Source organism: Dendrobates tinctorius, unplaced genomic scaffold (genome assembly GCF_039654945.1).
Source record: "Dendrobates tinctorius isolate UK_male_01 unplaced genomic scaffold, ASM3965494v1 ptg000028l, whole genome shotgun sequence".
NCBI classification, from domain to species: Eukaryota; Metazoa; Chordata; class Amphibia; order Anura; family Dendrobatidae; genus Dendrobates; species Dendrobates tinctorius.
In genome coordinates, this window is record NW_027361696.1 from 68,218,785 (window position 1) to 68,233,165 (window position 14,381).

At 46.6% G+C, this 14,381-nt stretch overlaps 1 protein-coding gene across 4 annotated transcripts in view; it reads right to left on the bottom strand.

The window, feature by feature from the left end:
* Positions 1 to 14,381, bottom strand: part of LOC141085508 (circularly permutated Ras protein 1-like) — a 209,060-nt gene that overhangs the window by 84,432 nt on the left and 110,247 nt on the right. For all 4 annotated transcript variants that reach the window (XM_073570921.1, XM_073570922.1, XM_073570920.1 and 1 more), the window contains one exon: positions 2,855 to 2,980. In XM_073570921.1, coding sequence (XP_073427022.1) covers positions 2,855 to 2,980 — 126 coding nt within the window. The remainder of the gene's footprint in view (positions 1 to 2,854; positions 2,981 to 14,381) is intronic.

The window sequence follows — 14,381 nt, forward strand, 5'->3', positions numbered from 1 at the left end:
ACTGGATACACCTGGTATGTGCTGATACAGTACCTTTGTTCAAAATTTTTTATTACGGTATCATCCATAGTGAGTGAGCATGTGTGGTTTACGCCTTCTATATATACGGTGAATCGGAGATACCAATTTTTCCCCTATACTCGATACAGCTTGTATCTTGTTATACAGTACCTTTGTTCGACATTTAGTATTACGGTCAAATCCATACTGAGTAAGCATCTGAGAGTGATTACGGGACTATGTATACGGAGATTTCAATTGTACCCTATAATATATATACTTGCTATCTTGTTATCCAGTACCTTTTTTACAACATTTTTTATTATGATCAAACCCAGACTGAGTGAGCGTCTGGGGGTGACTCCGGAAATATATACAGAGATTTCAAATTTGGCCAACACTGTATATAGCTGTACGCTTCTGATACAGTAACCTTTTTTGCTATTTAGATTCTGGTGTAATCCATAATGAGCCTGTGAACGTCTGTCTGTTACTCCGGAAAAATATTTGGAGATTTAAGATTACCCCAACACTGTATACAGCTGTACGCTTGTGTTACATTACCCATTTACAGCTTTTCATATTCTTGTGTAATCCATACTGGGCCTGAGAGCGTTTGTATCTGCCTCCTGAAATATATATGGAGATTCAGAATGTTTACACTATACTATATATACCTTGTATCTGGTGATACTGTACCCTTTTTCAACTTTTTATTTTATTGTGTAATCCATACTGAGCCTGTGAGCGTCTGTGTATGACTCATGAAATATATACAGAGATTTACTGTTATCCCTAGACTGTATAGAGCTGTATGCTTCTGATACAGTACCATATATCTGCTGGTGTTTTGGGTCCATTTTCCAAAACGTGAGGAAGTATGGTGGAAGAGGACGTGGGCATGGGGCCACCTGGTACTGATGGTGGTGGTGCATCTGCTGGTAATGCCAAAAACACAATAGCAGCTAAGGCAGGAGGTGTTGAGCCTGCATCATGGTCTAGCTCCGGAAGGCCTGTAAGGCTCACTTTTCTGGGAGTAGGTAGACTGCTTTTTAAAGCCGGAGCATCAGGAACTATTTTTGGCTTACATTGCTGAAACAGCCTCCAGCTCTATCACCTCCTCTTCTGAAGTTTCAAAAAATGCAAACACTGAGTCATCAGTGCAGGCTTCTGGTCAGGAGCAACCATTTTCCTTGTGTTCTTCACCCACACCAAAAGTGAAGGATGCGGCAGCACACACTTCAGATTACTCTATGGAGCTCTTTTCACATACAATGCCTGGGTTCATTAAAAATGGGGCACATCATATACTGGAGCATTCCAAATGGGGGACATTAGACACTGGAGCAGCATTTATGGGGCCCATTATACACTGGAGCATTAGAAATGGAGCACATTATATATGGAGCATAATCTGGGCCCATAAGACACTGGAGCATCATCCATGGGGCCCATCATATACTGGAGCATTCTAAATGGGGCAGATCAGACACTGGAGCAGCATCTATGGGGCCCATTATACACTGGAGCATTAGAAATGGAGCCCATTATATATGGAGCATTATTTGGGCCCATCATACACTGGAGCATCATCCACTGGAGCATTCCAAATGGGGGACATCAGACACTGGAGCAGCATTTACGGGGCCCATTATACACTGGAGCATTAGAAATGGAGCCCATTATATATGGAGCATTATTTGGGCCCATAAGACACTGGAGCATCATCCATGATGCCCATCATATACTGGAGCATTCCAAATGGGGGACATCAGACACTAGAGCAGCATTTACAGGGTCCATTATACACTGGAGAATTAGAAATGGAGCCCATTATATATGGAGCATTATTAGGGCCCATCATACACTGGAGCATTATCCATGAGGCCCATCATATACTGGAGCATTCCAAATGGGGGACATCATGCACTGGAGCAGCATTTATGGGGCCCATTATACACTGGAGCATTAGAAATGGAGCCCATTATATATGGAGCATTATTTGGGCCCATAAGACACTTGAGCATCATCCATGGGGCCCATCATATACTGGAGCATTCTAAATGGGGCAGATCAGACACTGGAGCAGCATCTATGGGGCACATTATACACTGGAGCATTATAAATGGGGCCCATTATATATGGAGCATTATTTGGGCCCATAACACACTGCAGCATCGTCCATGGAGACCATCGTATACTGTAGCATTATGTGGAGCTCATCATATACTGTATGGAACATTATATGTGACCAATTATTCTGTATGAAGAAATATATGGGGCTCATTATTCTGTATGGTGCACAATGTGGTGGCCATAATACTGTATGGAGTAATATACTGTCCTTTTTTTGAGCTATTGTACAATTTAAAATAGATCAGTCATGTCATGTAAGCAGTGAAGTATTTGTCATTGTACTATACCTATATTTCTGTGCCGTATCGGAGCATCATGAGTTGTGGTATGTGTTAAATGGGCGCACTGACACTCTTTGGCCCAGGGCACACGAAAACCTGGAGCCAGCCCTACCCCCCCACAACTTTAGCCAAATAACCCCCAGTTTTCAATGTGTATTATTATGAAGTAAATTAAGGTTGACAAGCTTCAGTAATAAGAATTGATGTTTTTGGTATTGAAATGGGCACTGTAGGTGTGTTTACTGACCTCCACTCCCTGCCGACTTTGCTTCCCCATTGACTTGCATTAGGTTTCGTGTTTCAGTCGGCCTCCGACTTTTCCCTGTAGTCGGCCGACTTCGTTCGACTCGACTTTTGCAAAAGTCGGGTTTCATGAAACCCGACTCGACCCTAAAAAAGGCAAAGTCGTGCATCTCTACATGGGAGCTGTAACTTACCAGGTAAAGTTGGCATTGACCGGTCTGTCACTGGCGTCATATGCATTCTCACTTCTTCAGGGGTAGCCGGTAGTATTTCCAAGTAATTATGACCATTTGGTGTTATGTTTGCACCATGGAGCAGGTCTATAAATAAGAAAAGGGTTACAGAGAATAAATTATGAGCATCTCTCACTGTGATCCAGAAAACTCCGCTAAAATAGCCATCTTATTATATCATATAAAACATCTAACAATTTCCAAAACGATATGAAATGCTTATAAAATCTGCTTATCTCTCATTACTTTGTAAAAGACATGAGTGTAATACTAGGAGAACATCGATAATTATGCTACATTAATGATTAGCAATGCTCCCATGTTCAGCACGTCAGAGAGGAGGCGACTGCACATGCATGGCTCTCTCCATTGTTGTACATGGACCATTGGAAACGAGACTGGAGATGATGATTGACATCTATGGGAGACTTTTCTGAGCATGCTCTGTGACCTGTGCAGGAAGGAGGAGCAGGTGAGCTCTCACCATCATCCATTGTGAACAGTGAATCTTGACTTATCTATATACAGTAGGTGTTATATTTCATCATATTCCCGTCTGCGATGATAATAAGATGCCTGCAGAGAAGTGATTTCTACAGAGTAGAAAGTATCAGTGTATCACAAAACTCAGCAGTCCAGAGAGAAAGCTGCAAGATCTCATGTATTTATTGTTAATAACGGACCATGTGTTATCTATAAACAGTAGAAGTTATATTTCATTATACGCCTGTCTGTGATGATAATAAGATGACTGCAGAGAAGTGATCTCTACAGGACAGGAAGTGTCAGCAAATTATGAAACTCAGAGTAAAAACTGCAAGATTTCAGCTGTTGTGAATAGAGGAATAGCGAACCATGTGTTGTCTATATACCGTAGGTGTTGTATTTCATCATATTCCTGTCTGTGATGATAATTAGATCAATGAAGAGGAGTGATCTATACACAACAGGAAGTGTCTGCATATTACCAATCTCAGTGAGAGTGAAAACTGCAAGATTCAAGCTATCGTGAATGGCAGATCATGTAATATCTTTATACAGTGGGTGTTATATTTCATCAAACTCCTGTCTGTGATGATAATAATATGACTGCAGAGAACTGATCTCTACAGAACATGAAGTGTCAGCAAATTATGAAACTCAGACATGGTGAAAACTGAGAGATTTTGTCTATTGTAAATAGCGGCTCATGTGTTATCTTTATATGGAAGGTGTTATATTTAATTATAGTCCTGTCTGTTATGATAATTAGATGAATGCAGAGGAGTGATCTCTACAGAACAGATGTCTAAGGGGTAAGGTTTCTCCTTGTGAAGAGTGACATGCCAGCTCTGGCTTGTCAAGGTAAGGAGGCTTATTCGCCGTGCAATGCTCCTCTGGGAAAATAATATGCAAATTGCCTCTTCAGAGAAAAAAAGGACTTGAACTCTATAGCGCCACCTATTGGTAGTAGCGATCCTACAAGTCACAAACAACCCTTTAACGAGTCTTGTAATATGACTTAGGATAAAAGCCAAATCAGAATCTCAATTTGCAGACACGGTGTTTCGAGCTATTAGTTCTCGTCAGTGCAAAGTATGAGAACTGATTTGGCTATGTGAGAGGCTCTGGTGTTATGAATGGGTCACCGAGGAGGATAGGAGGCCCAGGCTAAGCCACAGAAAACCAGAGAGGTTGGTAACTAAGCGGATTGCAGACCCCTGATCCTATCCACACAACTAGCAGTAGCCGTGGAGCGTACCTACGATGATCCTAGACGCCTCGGCACAGCCGGAGAGCTAACTAAGCCTAAAGCAAGAAAGGGGAAATCTAAACTGCCCCGGAGCAGACCCCAAAGGAATAGATAGCCCTCAAACATATATTGTCGTGAGACAATATGAAAACACAAACGCAGGCAGGTAAATAGACTGAGCAAATGATGGGGCCCACACTGACTAGACAGGACAGGAAAGGAAAGACACTGTCTGCAATCACGCAAAAACCCCTGCAAAAAGTCCATCACGTCTGATGCACAAAAAACACTGAAGTCGCACGACTTCGCCCCCACTATATCAGCACTCTGGTATATTCTGAAAACAGAGCAAAAAGAGACCAATATAATAGGGGACAAAACAAACTGGCACAAGCAGTAACTTATGGGCGGTGATTCAGCACAGTCCCAGCCGGAGCTGGCTGAACCGCATAAAGCAGAGATAGACAAAACCAGATCAAATGCAAACAGAATAGCAAATGAACCACTTAGCTGAACCATGCAGGGACAGAGCAGGATACATCAGACCTCAGAAGGCACAGGAAGAAAATCACCAGCAGGGATAGAGGGAGTCAGCTGTCTTAAATCCCAATCTGAAACCCCAGATCTCCAATCGTCATCCTCATTATCAGGTGGCAAGCCTCTGTCAATCAGATCAGCTCCACTACCTCCAGTAACCACCAGAGGGAGCCCAGAAAGAGAACTCGCAACCCCTCTGTCAATCTGACCAGCTCCACTACCTTCAGTAATAACCAGAGGGAGGCCAGAAAGAGAATTCACAACAGTACCCCCCCCTTGAGGAGGGGTCACCGAACTCTCATCCACGCCACCAGGCCGGTCAGGATGGGCCCGGTGAAAAGCACGAACCAATCTTTCGGCATGAATGTCAGAAGCAGAAACCCAAGAATTATCCTCCTGGCCATAACCCTTCCATTTGACCTAGTACTGGAGTCTCCATCTAGCCAAATGAGAATCCAATATTTTCTCTACCTCATACTCCAAATTGCCTTAACCAATACAGGGTCACGAGGCACCGCCATGGGAACTACTGGCTCCACAAACCTCTTCAACAAAGATTTATGAAACACGTTATGAATCTTAAACGTAACTGGAAGAGCCAAACGGAAGGAAACGGGATTAAGGATTTCCAAAATCTTATAAAGTCCAATGAATCTTGGCTTGAATTTTGGAGACACAACCTTCATAGGAATATTCTTTGAAGACAACCAAACCATATCACCCACTTTAACCAGGGACCAATGGTCCTATGCCGGTTGAAAAACTGTTGGGCTTTTTCCTGAGAGTGGGACAACTTATCCACCACTTGGTCCCAAATCTGCTGCATTCTCTCTACCACAGAATCCACACTTGGGCAGGCCAAAGATTCCACCTGCCCTGAAGAAAACAGAGGATGAAACCCAAAGTTACAGAAAAAGGGCGACATCAAAGTGGCAGAACTAGCTCTATTGTTTAGCGCGAATTCGGCCAAAGGCAAAAATAAGACCCAGTCATCCTGATCAGCAGATATGAAACATCTCAAATAGGACTCCTAAGTCTGGTTTGTTCTCTCAGTCTGCCCATTGGTCTGAGGATGAAATGCAGGGGAGAAAGATAACTGAATTCCCAGTTTGGAACAAACAGCTCTCCAAAATCTGGAAACAAACTGGACTCCTCTGTCCGACACAATGTTCTCAGGAATCCCGTGCAACCGAACCACCTGTTGTAAAAACAAGGGCACCAACTCAGTAGAAGATGGCAACTTTGGGAGTGGTACAAGATGAACCATCTTAGAAAATCTATCACAGATCACCCAGATAACAGTCATTCTCTGAGAGACAGGAAGATCAGAAATAAAATCCATTGAGATATGGGTCCATGGCCTCCTGGGCACCGGCAGGGGCATCAACAACCCACTAGAACGAGAACAGGGCTTGGACCGAGAACAAGTCCCACAGGACTGCACAAAATTCCTGACATCACGAGATAAGGCAGGCCACCAAAAAGACCGACTCACCAAATCTCTGGTACCAAAAACACCTGGATGACCAGCCAACGTGGAACAATGAATTTCAGACATTACTCTTTTCCTCCACTGGTCAGGGACATACAATTTTCCCATAGGGCAACATTCAGGTTTGTCCGCCTAAAATTCCTCCAGGGCACATCTCAAATCGGGTGAGATGGCGGAAAGAACTACACCCTCATTTAGAATGGTAGTAGACTCGGTCACATCAAGAGAATCCGCAAAGAAACTCCTAGAAAGGGCGTCCGCCTTAACATTCTTAGTGCCCAGAAGAAAAGAGACCACAAAATTAAAACGCGTGAAAAACAAGGCCCACCAAGCCTGTCTAGGATTCAAGCATTTGGCTGATTCAAGATAAATCAAATTCTTGTGGTCGGTGAGGACCACAACTTGATGTCTAGCTCCCTCCAACGAATGTCTCCACTCTTCAAATGCCCATTTCATGACCAACAATTCTGGATTCCGCACGTCATAGTTACGTTCAGATGGGGAGAATTTTCGAGAAAAGAAGGCACAGGGATTCATCTTAGAAGTCACCGGATCTCTTTGGGACAAAACGGCTCCTGCACCAATCTCAGAAGCATCTACCTCCACCTGAAATGGGAGTGAGACATCAGGTTGACGTAGAACCGGAACAGAAGTGAATCTCCGCTTAAGCTCTTAAAATGCCGAGACTGCCTCTGGAGACCAATTCACCACATCAGCACCCTTTTTGGTCAAATCAGTTAGTGGTTTAACAATACCAGAAAAATTACTTATAAATTTACGGTAGAAATTAGCAAAACCCAAAAACTTCTGGAGAGCCTTCAAAGAAGTGGGCTGAACCCAATCATAAATGGCCTGTATCTTGGCCGGGTCCATTTCAATAGCAGACGGGGACAAAATGAATCCCAAAAATGAAATCCTCTGTACACCAAAGAGGCACTTCGATCCCTTAACATACAGAGAATTTTCTTCAAAATCCGGAACACAGTCCGGTCATGTTCCACATGAGAATCCCAATCACTGGAAAAGATCAAAATATCATCCAGATAAACGATCAAAATCTTATCCACAAAGTCCTGGAAAATATCGTTCATAAAAGATTGGAAGACAGAAGGGGCATTAGTGAGCCCAAAAGGCATCACCAGGTACTCAAAATATCCCTCCGGAGTATTAAACGCCGTCTTCCATTCATCCCCGGGCTTGATGCGAATAAGATTATATGCCCCCCTGAGGTCAAGCTTCGTAAACCAACAGGCACTTTTAACTCTGGAAAATAAATCAGAAATCAGGGGTAACGGGTACTGATTTTTAACAGTGATTTTGTTAAGGGAACGATAGTCAATACATGGCCTTAACGAACCAACTTTCTTGGCCACAAAAAAACCCCCCAGCACCTAAAGGTGAAGAGGATGGTCTAATATGACCCTTCTCCAATGACTCCTTGATATAAGATCGCATAGCATCATGTTCGGGTACTGATAAGTTGAAATTTACACCTGGGCATTAACTCAATTGCACAGTCATAACTCCTATGAGGAGGCAAAGACGCAGACTTAGGGCCCCGTCACAAGTCTGCTGAGTCACAAGTTTTGTGATGTAACAGCGATCTCACTAGCGAGATCGCTGTGTGTGACAGCGATCAGCGACTGGCCCCCCTGCCGTTATCGCTGATCGCTGTTGGAAAGCCCTGGACATTTATTTGGTCGCTGGTCTCCCGCTGGCCAGCACGCATCGCTGCGTGTGACAGGCGGGAGACCAGCGATCAGCTGGTAACTAAGGTAGACGCAGGGTTTCTAAGCATGGTGCTGTGCTTAGAAACCCTCTGTATACTTTAGTTACCAGCGCGCTGATGCAGGGAGCTGGTAACTGAGGTACACATCGGCCCTTAGAAACCCGATGTTTACATTGGTGACCAGCGTGCAGCGTCGCTCACCGCTTGCTCCCGCTGTCACACGCAGCGATGCACGCTGGCCAGCAGGAGACCAGCGATGAAAAAATGGGCCAGGACGATCCAGCACGATCAGTGATACCCCGCGGGGGGGCCGATCGCTGCTGGATGTCACACACTGCAATCTCGCTGGAGAGATCGCTGATGTGTCACAAAATCAGCGATCTCGCCAGCGAGATCACTGTGTGTAACGGGCCCTTAAGAGAGATATCCCTCCTGTAGTTTTCATGCTGTGGCGCCCCTGAGGCTCAGTCGCCACAGAGGTACTGCACCTCCTCCTGAGGTGTGGTATCCCACCATCCAGGTAAGGTGGAGACTCCTGACCACGCTCCAACACCTGCACCCCACACCACAAAGTAGTGTAGCAAAGCACCTTCGGCGGCTTCCTGCTTGGAGTATAGCAAAGCACCAATTGGTGGCTCCCTGCTTGGAACACAAAACGTGCTGGGAGGTGGGTGGAGTTAGATTACATTACAAGGAGCGGGAAGAATTTAGAACAGTCAGTCAGTTGATTAGAGAGTTGGAGAGAAGAAGAAGATCCCTGGAGAGAGGGATAGATGGATGGAAGTGCTGCAGCAGATCCCAGTGACCTGGGTCTGCTGGCACAGGAGAGGAAGAAAGAGAGCAACATAGACTGAATGCCTGATTCTCCATAGAAAGAAAGACTAGTACGGAACATGAGGAGTAAAAGGGAACAGAGGACGTGGGTTAGAAGAGAACCCTTCCTAGAAGTTCCAAGCGCAAGGCCGGGGCCCGGTCCCCGAGGTTGTATGGATACTAATGGTCCTGCAGCAGACACCGGAGGAATAGAAGTAGTGACCACTTTATTCCCACACAAGACTTGGGGGCACAACAGCAACTGGATAGTGAGCCGGGACTTAGTAGCAAGAAGTCCCCGAAGCAGGCTACAGCTGTCTGCCGTACAAGTAGAGTTCATAAGAACATCGGACAGGAGGAACTCCAGTGTAACTCAGTACTAGGAGTACTTTATTTAAAGGCGCTATAAGAGGAGGCGTTCAGAAAGGCACATGTTGGCGGAGTGTTGGAAAGGAGTATTCCACCTGGCCTGGAGGTTGACTGAGTCCCTGACCCGGAGGACACGGCATGGAGGCAGGCACCTGTTTGTACAACAGACTGTGAGTAAAGCTTTGGAACTACATGCCCTGGTGTCCTCCACTTATTCCTGCGCCAACCTGCCCAGCACTGCTACATCCCTTGTGCCTGACACTACACCATCTACGTGTCACTTCACCTACTCAGCCCTGGGACTACAGCCCTGCCTGTGGAAGCTATAACATCACTGCTGCACCACACCATCTGTCCCAGAGGATGTCTGCAGCGTCGGCTTACATCTTCATTGCCGAACACCACAGGTGGCGTCACGACTTACACATTGACACTGAACATTTACAATGGGCGCCCAGGGCCATGGGCCGGGTTCCAGCTACCGTGACATCTCCCATTGAGGACCATCGGGCCCGGTACCGAGTACCCTACTGCCCTGGGTGTGAGGGCATCCCATTTTTGGCATCACGAACAGGATGACAAGACCCGATGCCATCAGGTTCTGTGTGCCTAAGACTTAAAACTTTTGGAAATGTGCAGAAGACCCAATTTAATAGACTGTGAGATGAATGTTAAAAATGGCCGCCGGCGCGGTGAAGAAAGGCGTGATAACCTGGGTGGTCCTAAGAAAAGAGCGCAAACTGTACTGGGTCTCCCCTGTCTGAACTTCAATGCGACAGCAACATGGCCCACCCCCGAGGGGTTCGTATACTGGCTTGGTATGGAGGAGTAGGAAAGAGACGCCGCCCCCAGAAGGAGGAGCGGAAGCCAGTAGTGGGAAAAGAACCCAGGAAGGAGGAAGAACGCCAGAACACCATGATGGAAGAAGGAAAGAGGCCAGAAGAATGTGGGGAAGAAAGGCAACTCGCCCCCAAGCCGCCCCTGCGGAGCATATGACCACTGAGACACCCTCTGCAGCGCCCGTCACCACCGCAAAGCAGATATTGCCACTGGATGAGGCCTGCCTGGAGGAGATATATGAGGGTCCCGGAGCAGAATGGAGGACAGCGGCTGCGTTCCCGTCCGGACCTGGCGCGGCTGCGCAGGCCCCTACTGATGGCCTTAGTAGAAACCAACCTTGACCCTGCTCGGATCCAGCTGCAACCCGCTCCACAGGCGACTCCGGGAGTAGTGGCTGCCGCTGTTTGCTGCCCTGTAGCTACGCCGGGACCGGAGCCTCCTTGTCGGGAAGCGCAAGGAATGATTACCGCGCCTGGCATGACCCTAGTGTTAGGTTGGAGACCACCAGAGACCCCATCTGCCTGTATGTCCTTATTCATTCTTTTTTCTGTGCGATTTTAAGAATTTCCAATAAATGATGAATTTTTAACTGAAGTCCAGCGCTGGAGATTCCATCCTTTATTTTGCTTCAGTCAACGCCCTTGATCAAGGTGACTCCGTGCGCAGGAGGATTATGGATCGTAACTGAGACTGGTGAGCTGACCTCCCCTTATTTTCCCTATCCTTCTACAACTAGTGGTAGGAATGGCACCAGTGACTAGAAATGGTCTGATTGTCCCCTGCCGACGACCCCAAGCCGCGATGCCGCTCGCTGAGGCCCCGATGGAACTGGAGGAACACGCAGCGGAGGTACCTCCGGCAAGCGCTGATACACCACCGGCAGTCGACATCTCCGTTGCCCTGTCGATTACCCCGACCGGTCCCAATCTCACCCTTTGGGAAGCCGAGTATCTGCGATTAGCAAGCAATCAACAACAGGATGAGGACACCCAGAGCATCTCCTCTGGAAGCAGCAGCCAAGAAAACCAGCTTCCAGTACCGCAGGAGAGGACCCCCAATAAAGAAACATTCCATTGTCTCTCGTTACCCAGGAGGGAATTTGCACCGTTGTGCCTTATTTGTTTATCATGGTTCTTTTTCTGTTTTCCAGTTTCTTGCCCAGTTGCATTGGCAGCATATTTTCATAATTGAACTGTGAAGATCATGAACACTGAGTGATCCGGACTGTGTTTGTAAATAGTTTGCACCTCTTTAGGTGCCCTTTCTTGGTTTTACATAGACCTTTTGAAGATAAATACTACCTCACCTGGAGCATAGCTCCAATCAAAGGACACTGCAAGAGATCCCGGCTGGGAGCGGTGTCCAGCACTTACAAGAATTATTGAAGTTTTTGATGTGAAGTATTTGATAATGTGTCTTATGAAAGTATTAATAGATAGAAAACAGCTTTTATGAAGAATGTAGGTAGTCACAGTAACTTTTATAGGAATGTTTTAATAAAGAGATTAGAAATGAGAATAAAGATTTGATAGATGTAGGTGATAAACCAGGCATCAGCGGTTATCACTCAAGGTTAATGATGGAAAGTAGAAGATATGAAGAAGTGTGTTGATGCAGAATGCTTGAAGTGGTAGTGAGTTATAGCCAAAAGCACTTTTTGAATTAGGACTTTAGATAGTTAATTAAGAATTGTTTGCAACGTTCAAGAATGATTGCCTCTCATATTGAGAATATTAGATAAGAACTGCTTATTAAGCATTGCAAAAAAATTTTGTATGTTCCTGTATTTGTCAACTTTTGTTTGCCTTGCAGCCCACGGATGTACTGTGTTTAACAGGGGGGTATGTGGTGCCCCTGAGGCTCAGTCGCCACAGAGGTAATGCACCTCCTCCTGAGGTGTGGTATCCCACCATCCAGGTAAGGTGGAGACTCCTGACCATGCTCCAACACCTGCACCCCACACCACAAAGTAGTGTAGCAAAGCACCTTCGGTGGCTCCCTGCTTGGAATATAGCAAAGCACCCATTGGTGGCTCCCTGCTTGGAACACGAAACGGGAGTTGGGTGGAGTTAGATTACATTACAAGGAGCGGGAAGAGTTTAAGTCAGTTGGTTCGAGAGTTGGAGAGAAGAAGATCCCTGGAGAGAGGGAAAGATGGATGGAAGTGCTGCAGCAGATGCCAGTGACCTGGGTCCACTGGCACGGGAAAGGAAGAAGGAGAGCAACATAGACTGAAAGCCTGACTCTCCATAGAAAGAAAGATTTGTACGGAACGTGAGGAGTAAAAGGGAACAGAGGACGTGGGTTAGAAGAGAACCCTTCCTAGAAGTTCCAAGCGCAAGGCCGGGGCCCGGTCCCCGAGGTTGTATGGATACTAATGGTCCTGCAGCAGACACCGGAGGAATAAAAGTAGAGACCACTTTATTCCCACACAAGACTTGGGGGCACAACAGCAACTGGATAGTGAGCCGGGACTTAGTAGCAAGAAGTCCCCGAAGCAGGCTACAGCTGTCTGCCGTACAAGTAGAGTTTATAAGAACATCGGACAGGAGGAACTCCAGTGTCACTCAGTACTAGGAGTACTTCATTTAAAAGGCGCTATAAGAGGAGGCGTTCAGAAAGGCACATGTTGACGGAGTGTTGGAAAGGAGTATTCCACCTGGCTTGGAGGTTGACTGAGGACACGGCACGGAGGCAGGCACCTGTTTGTACAACAGACTGTGAGTAAAGCTTTGGAACTACATGCCCTGGTGTCCTCCACTTATTCCTGCGCCAACCTGCCCAGCACTGCTACATCCCTTGCGCCTGACACTACACCATCTACGTGTCACTTCACCTACTCTGCGCTGGGACTACAGCCCTGCCTGTGGAAGCTATAACATCACTGCTGCACCACACCATCTGTCCCAGAGGATGTCTGCAGCATCAGCTTATATCTTCTTTGCCGAACACCACAGATGGCGTAACGACTTACACATTGACACTGAACATTTACAATGGGCGCCCAGGGCCACGGGCCGGGTTCCAGCTACCGTGACATCTCCCATTGAGGACCATCGGGCCCGGTACCGAGTACCCCACTGCCCTGGGTGTGAGGGTGTCCCAATGCACAACCCTTTTGTTTCCTTGGAGGACATTACTTTATTTTTGAAAAGACATTGCATTTATGTTCAGTACTCCCACAGGGTCCTGAATGAAGAAGGGCTCTGGACTGGAAGTTCAAATTTTTTGTGAGATTTGGGATGGATCCCCAAGGTCCAGGAGGCATCCATTACCCCCCTCTTAATTTTTCAATTGGGAAAAATAGTGGGTTTTTGTTCTTTCCAGATGCCCCGATGTATCGCAGGAGGTGTGAAAATTTCGGGCATACCCAGGATAGTTGCAAGGAGATGTCAACTTGTAGGAATTGCAATGCTTCTGGCCATATGGCAAAAGTCTGCACAAATCCTGTTATGTGTAATGCTTGTGGTGAGGAGGGCCATAAGTATCGGGACTGTAAGGCCAGGATCAGTCCTAGGTCTTACACTGAGGTCTCAGGTGGGGCAGCTGCGCCCCCTGCTGCTGTTGTTGACATTCCACAGGTTTCAGACCCGGATCTTATTGAGGAGCCTGAAATCACGGATGCATATGAGGAGGCCCTGCCCCAAACGGAGTCTCCCAGCCCAGAGGTGGCAGTTTTGGAACATGCTGATGTTGAATGTGAGCTCCCTCATCAGTCTGATGTTCGTGGGGAGGGGGAGTTGGAGGGTACTCTTGGCAATACCGACAGTGTATCTTGGTTCGCTACTGAGGAGGAGTTGGCCAGTTGTGGAGAGCAAGGTGACTTCACTCTGACAAGGTCCTCTGAGGATGAGGAGCCTGGAACTTCCTGTAAGAAGCCCAGAACGGATTGAGCAGACCCCGGTGAAGTTGGCTTAAGTCCGGTGAGTGAACGTAGTTACCCTCAGAATGTCTTCTCTTCTGACACCAATGCTTT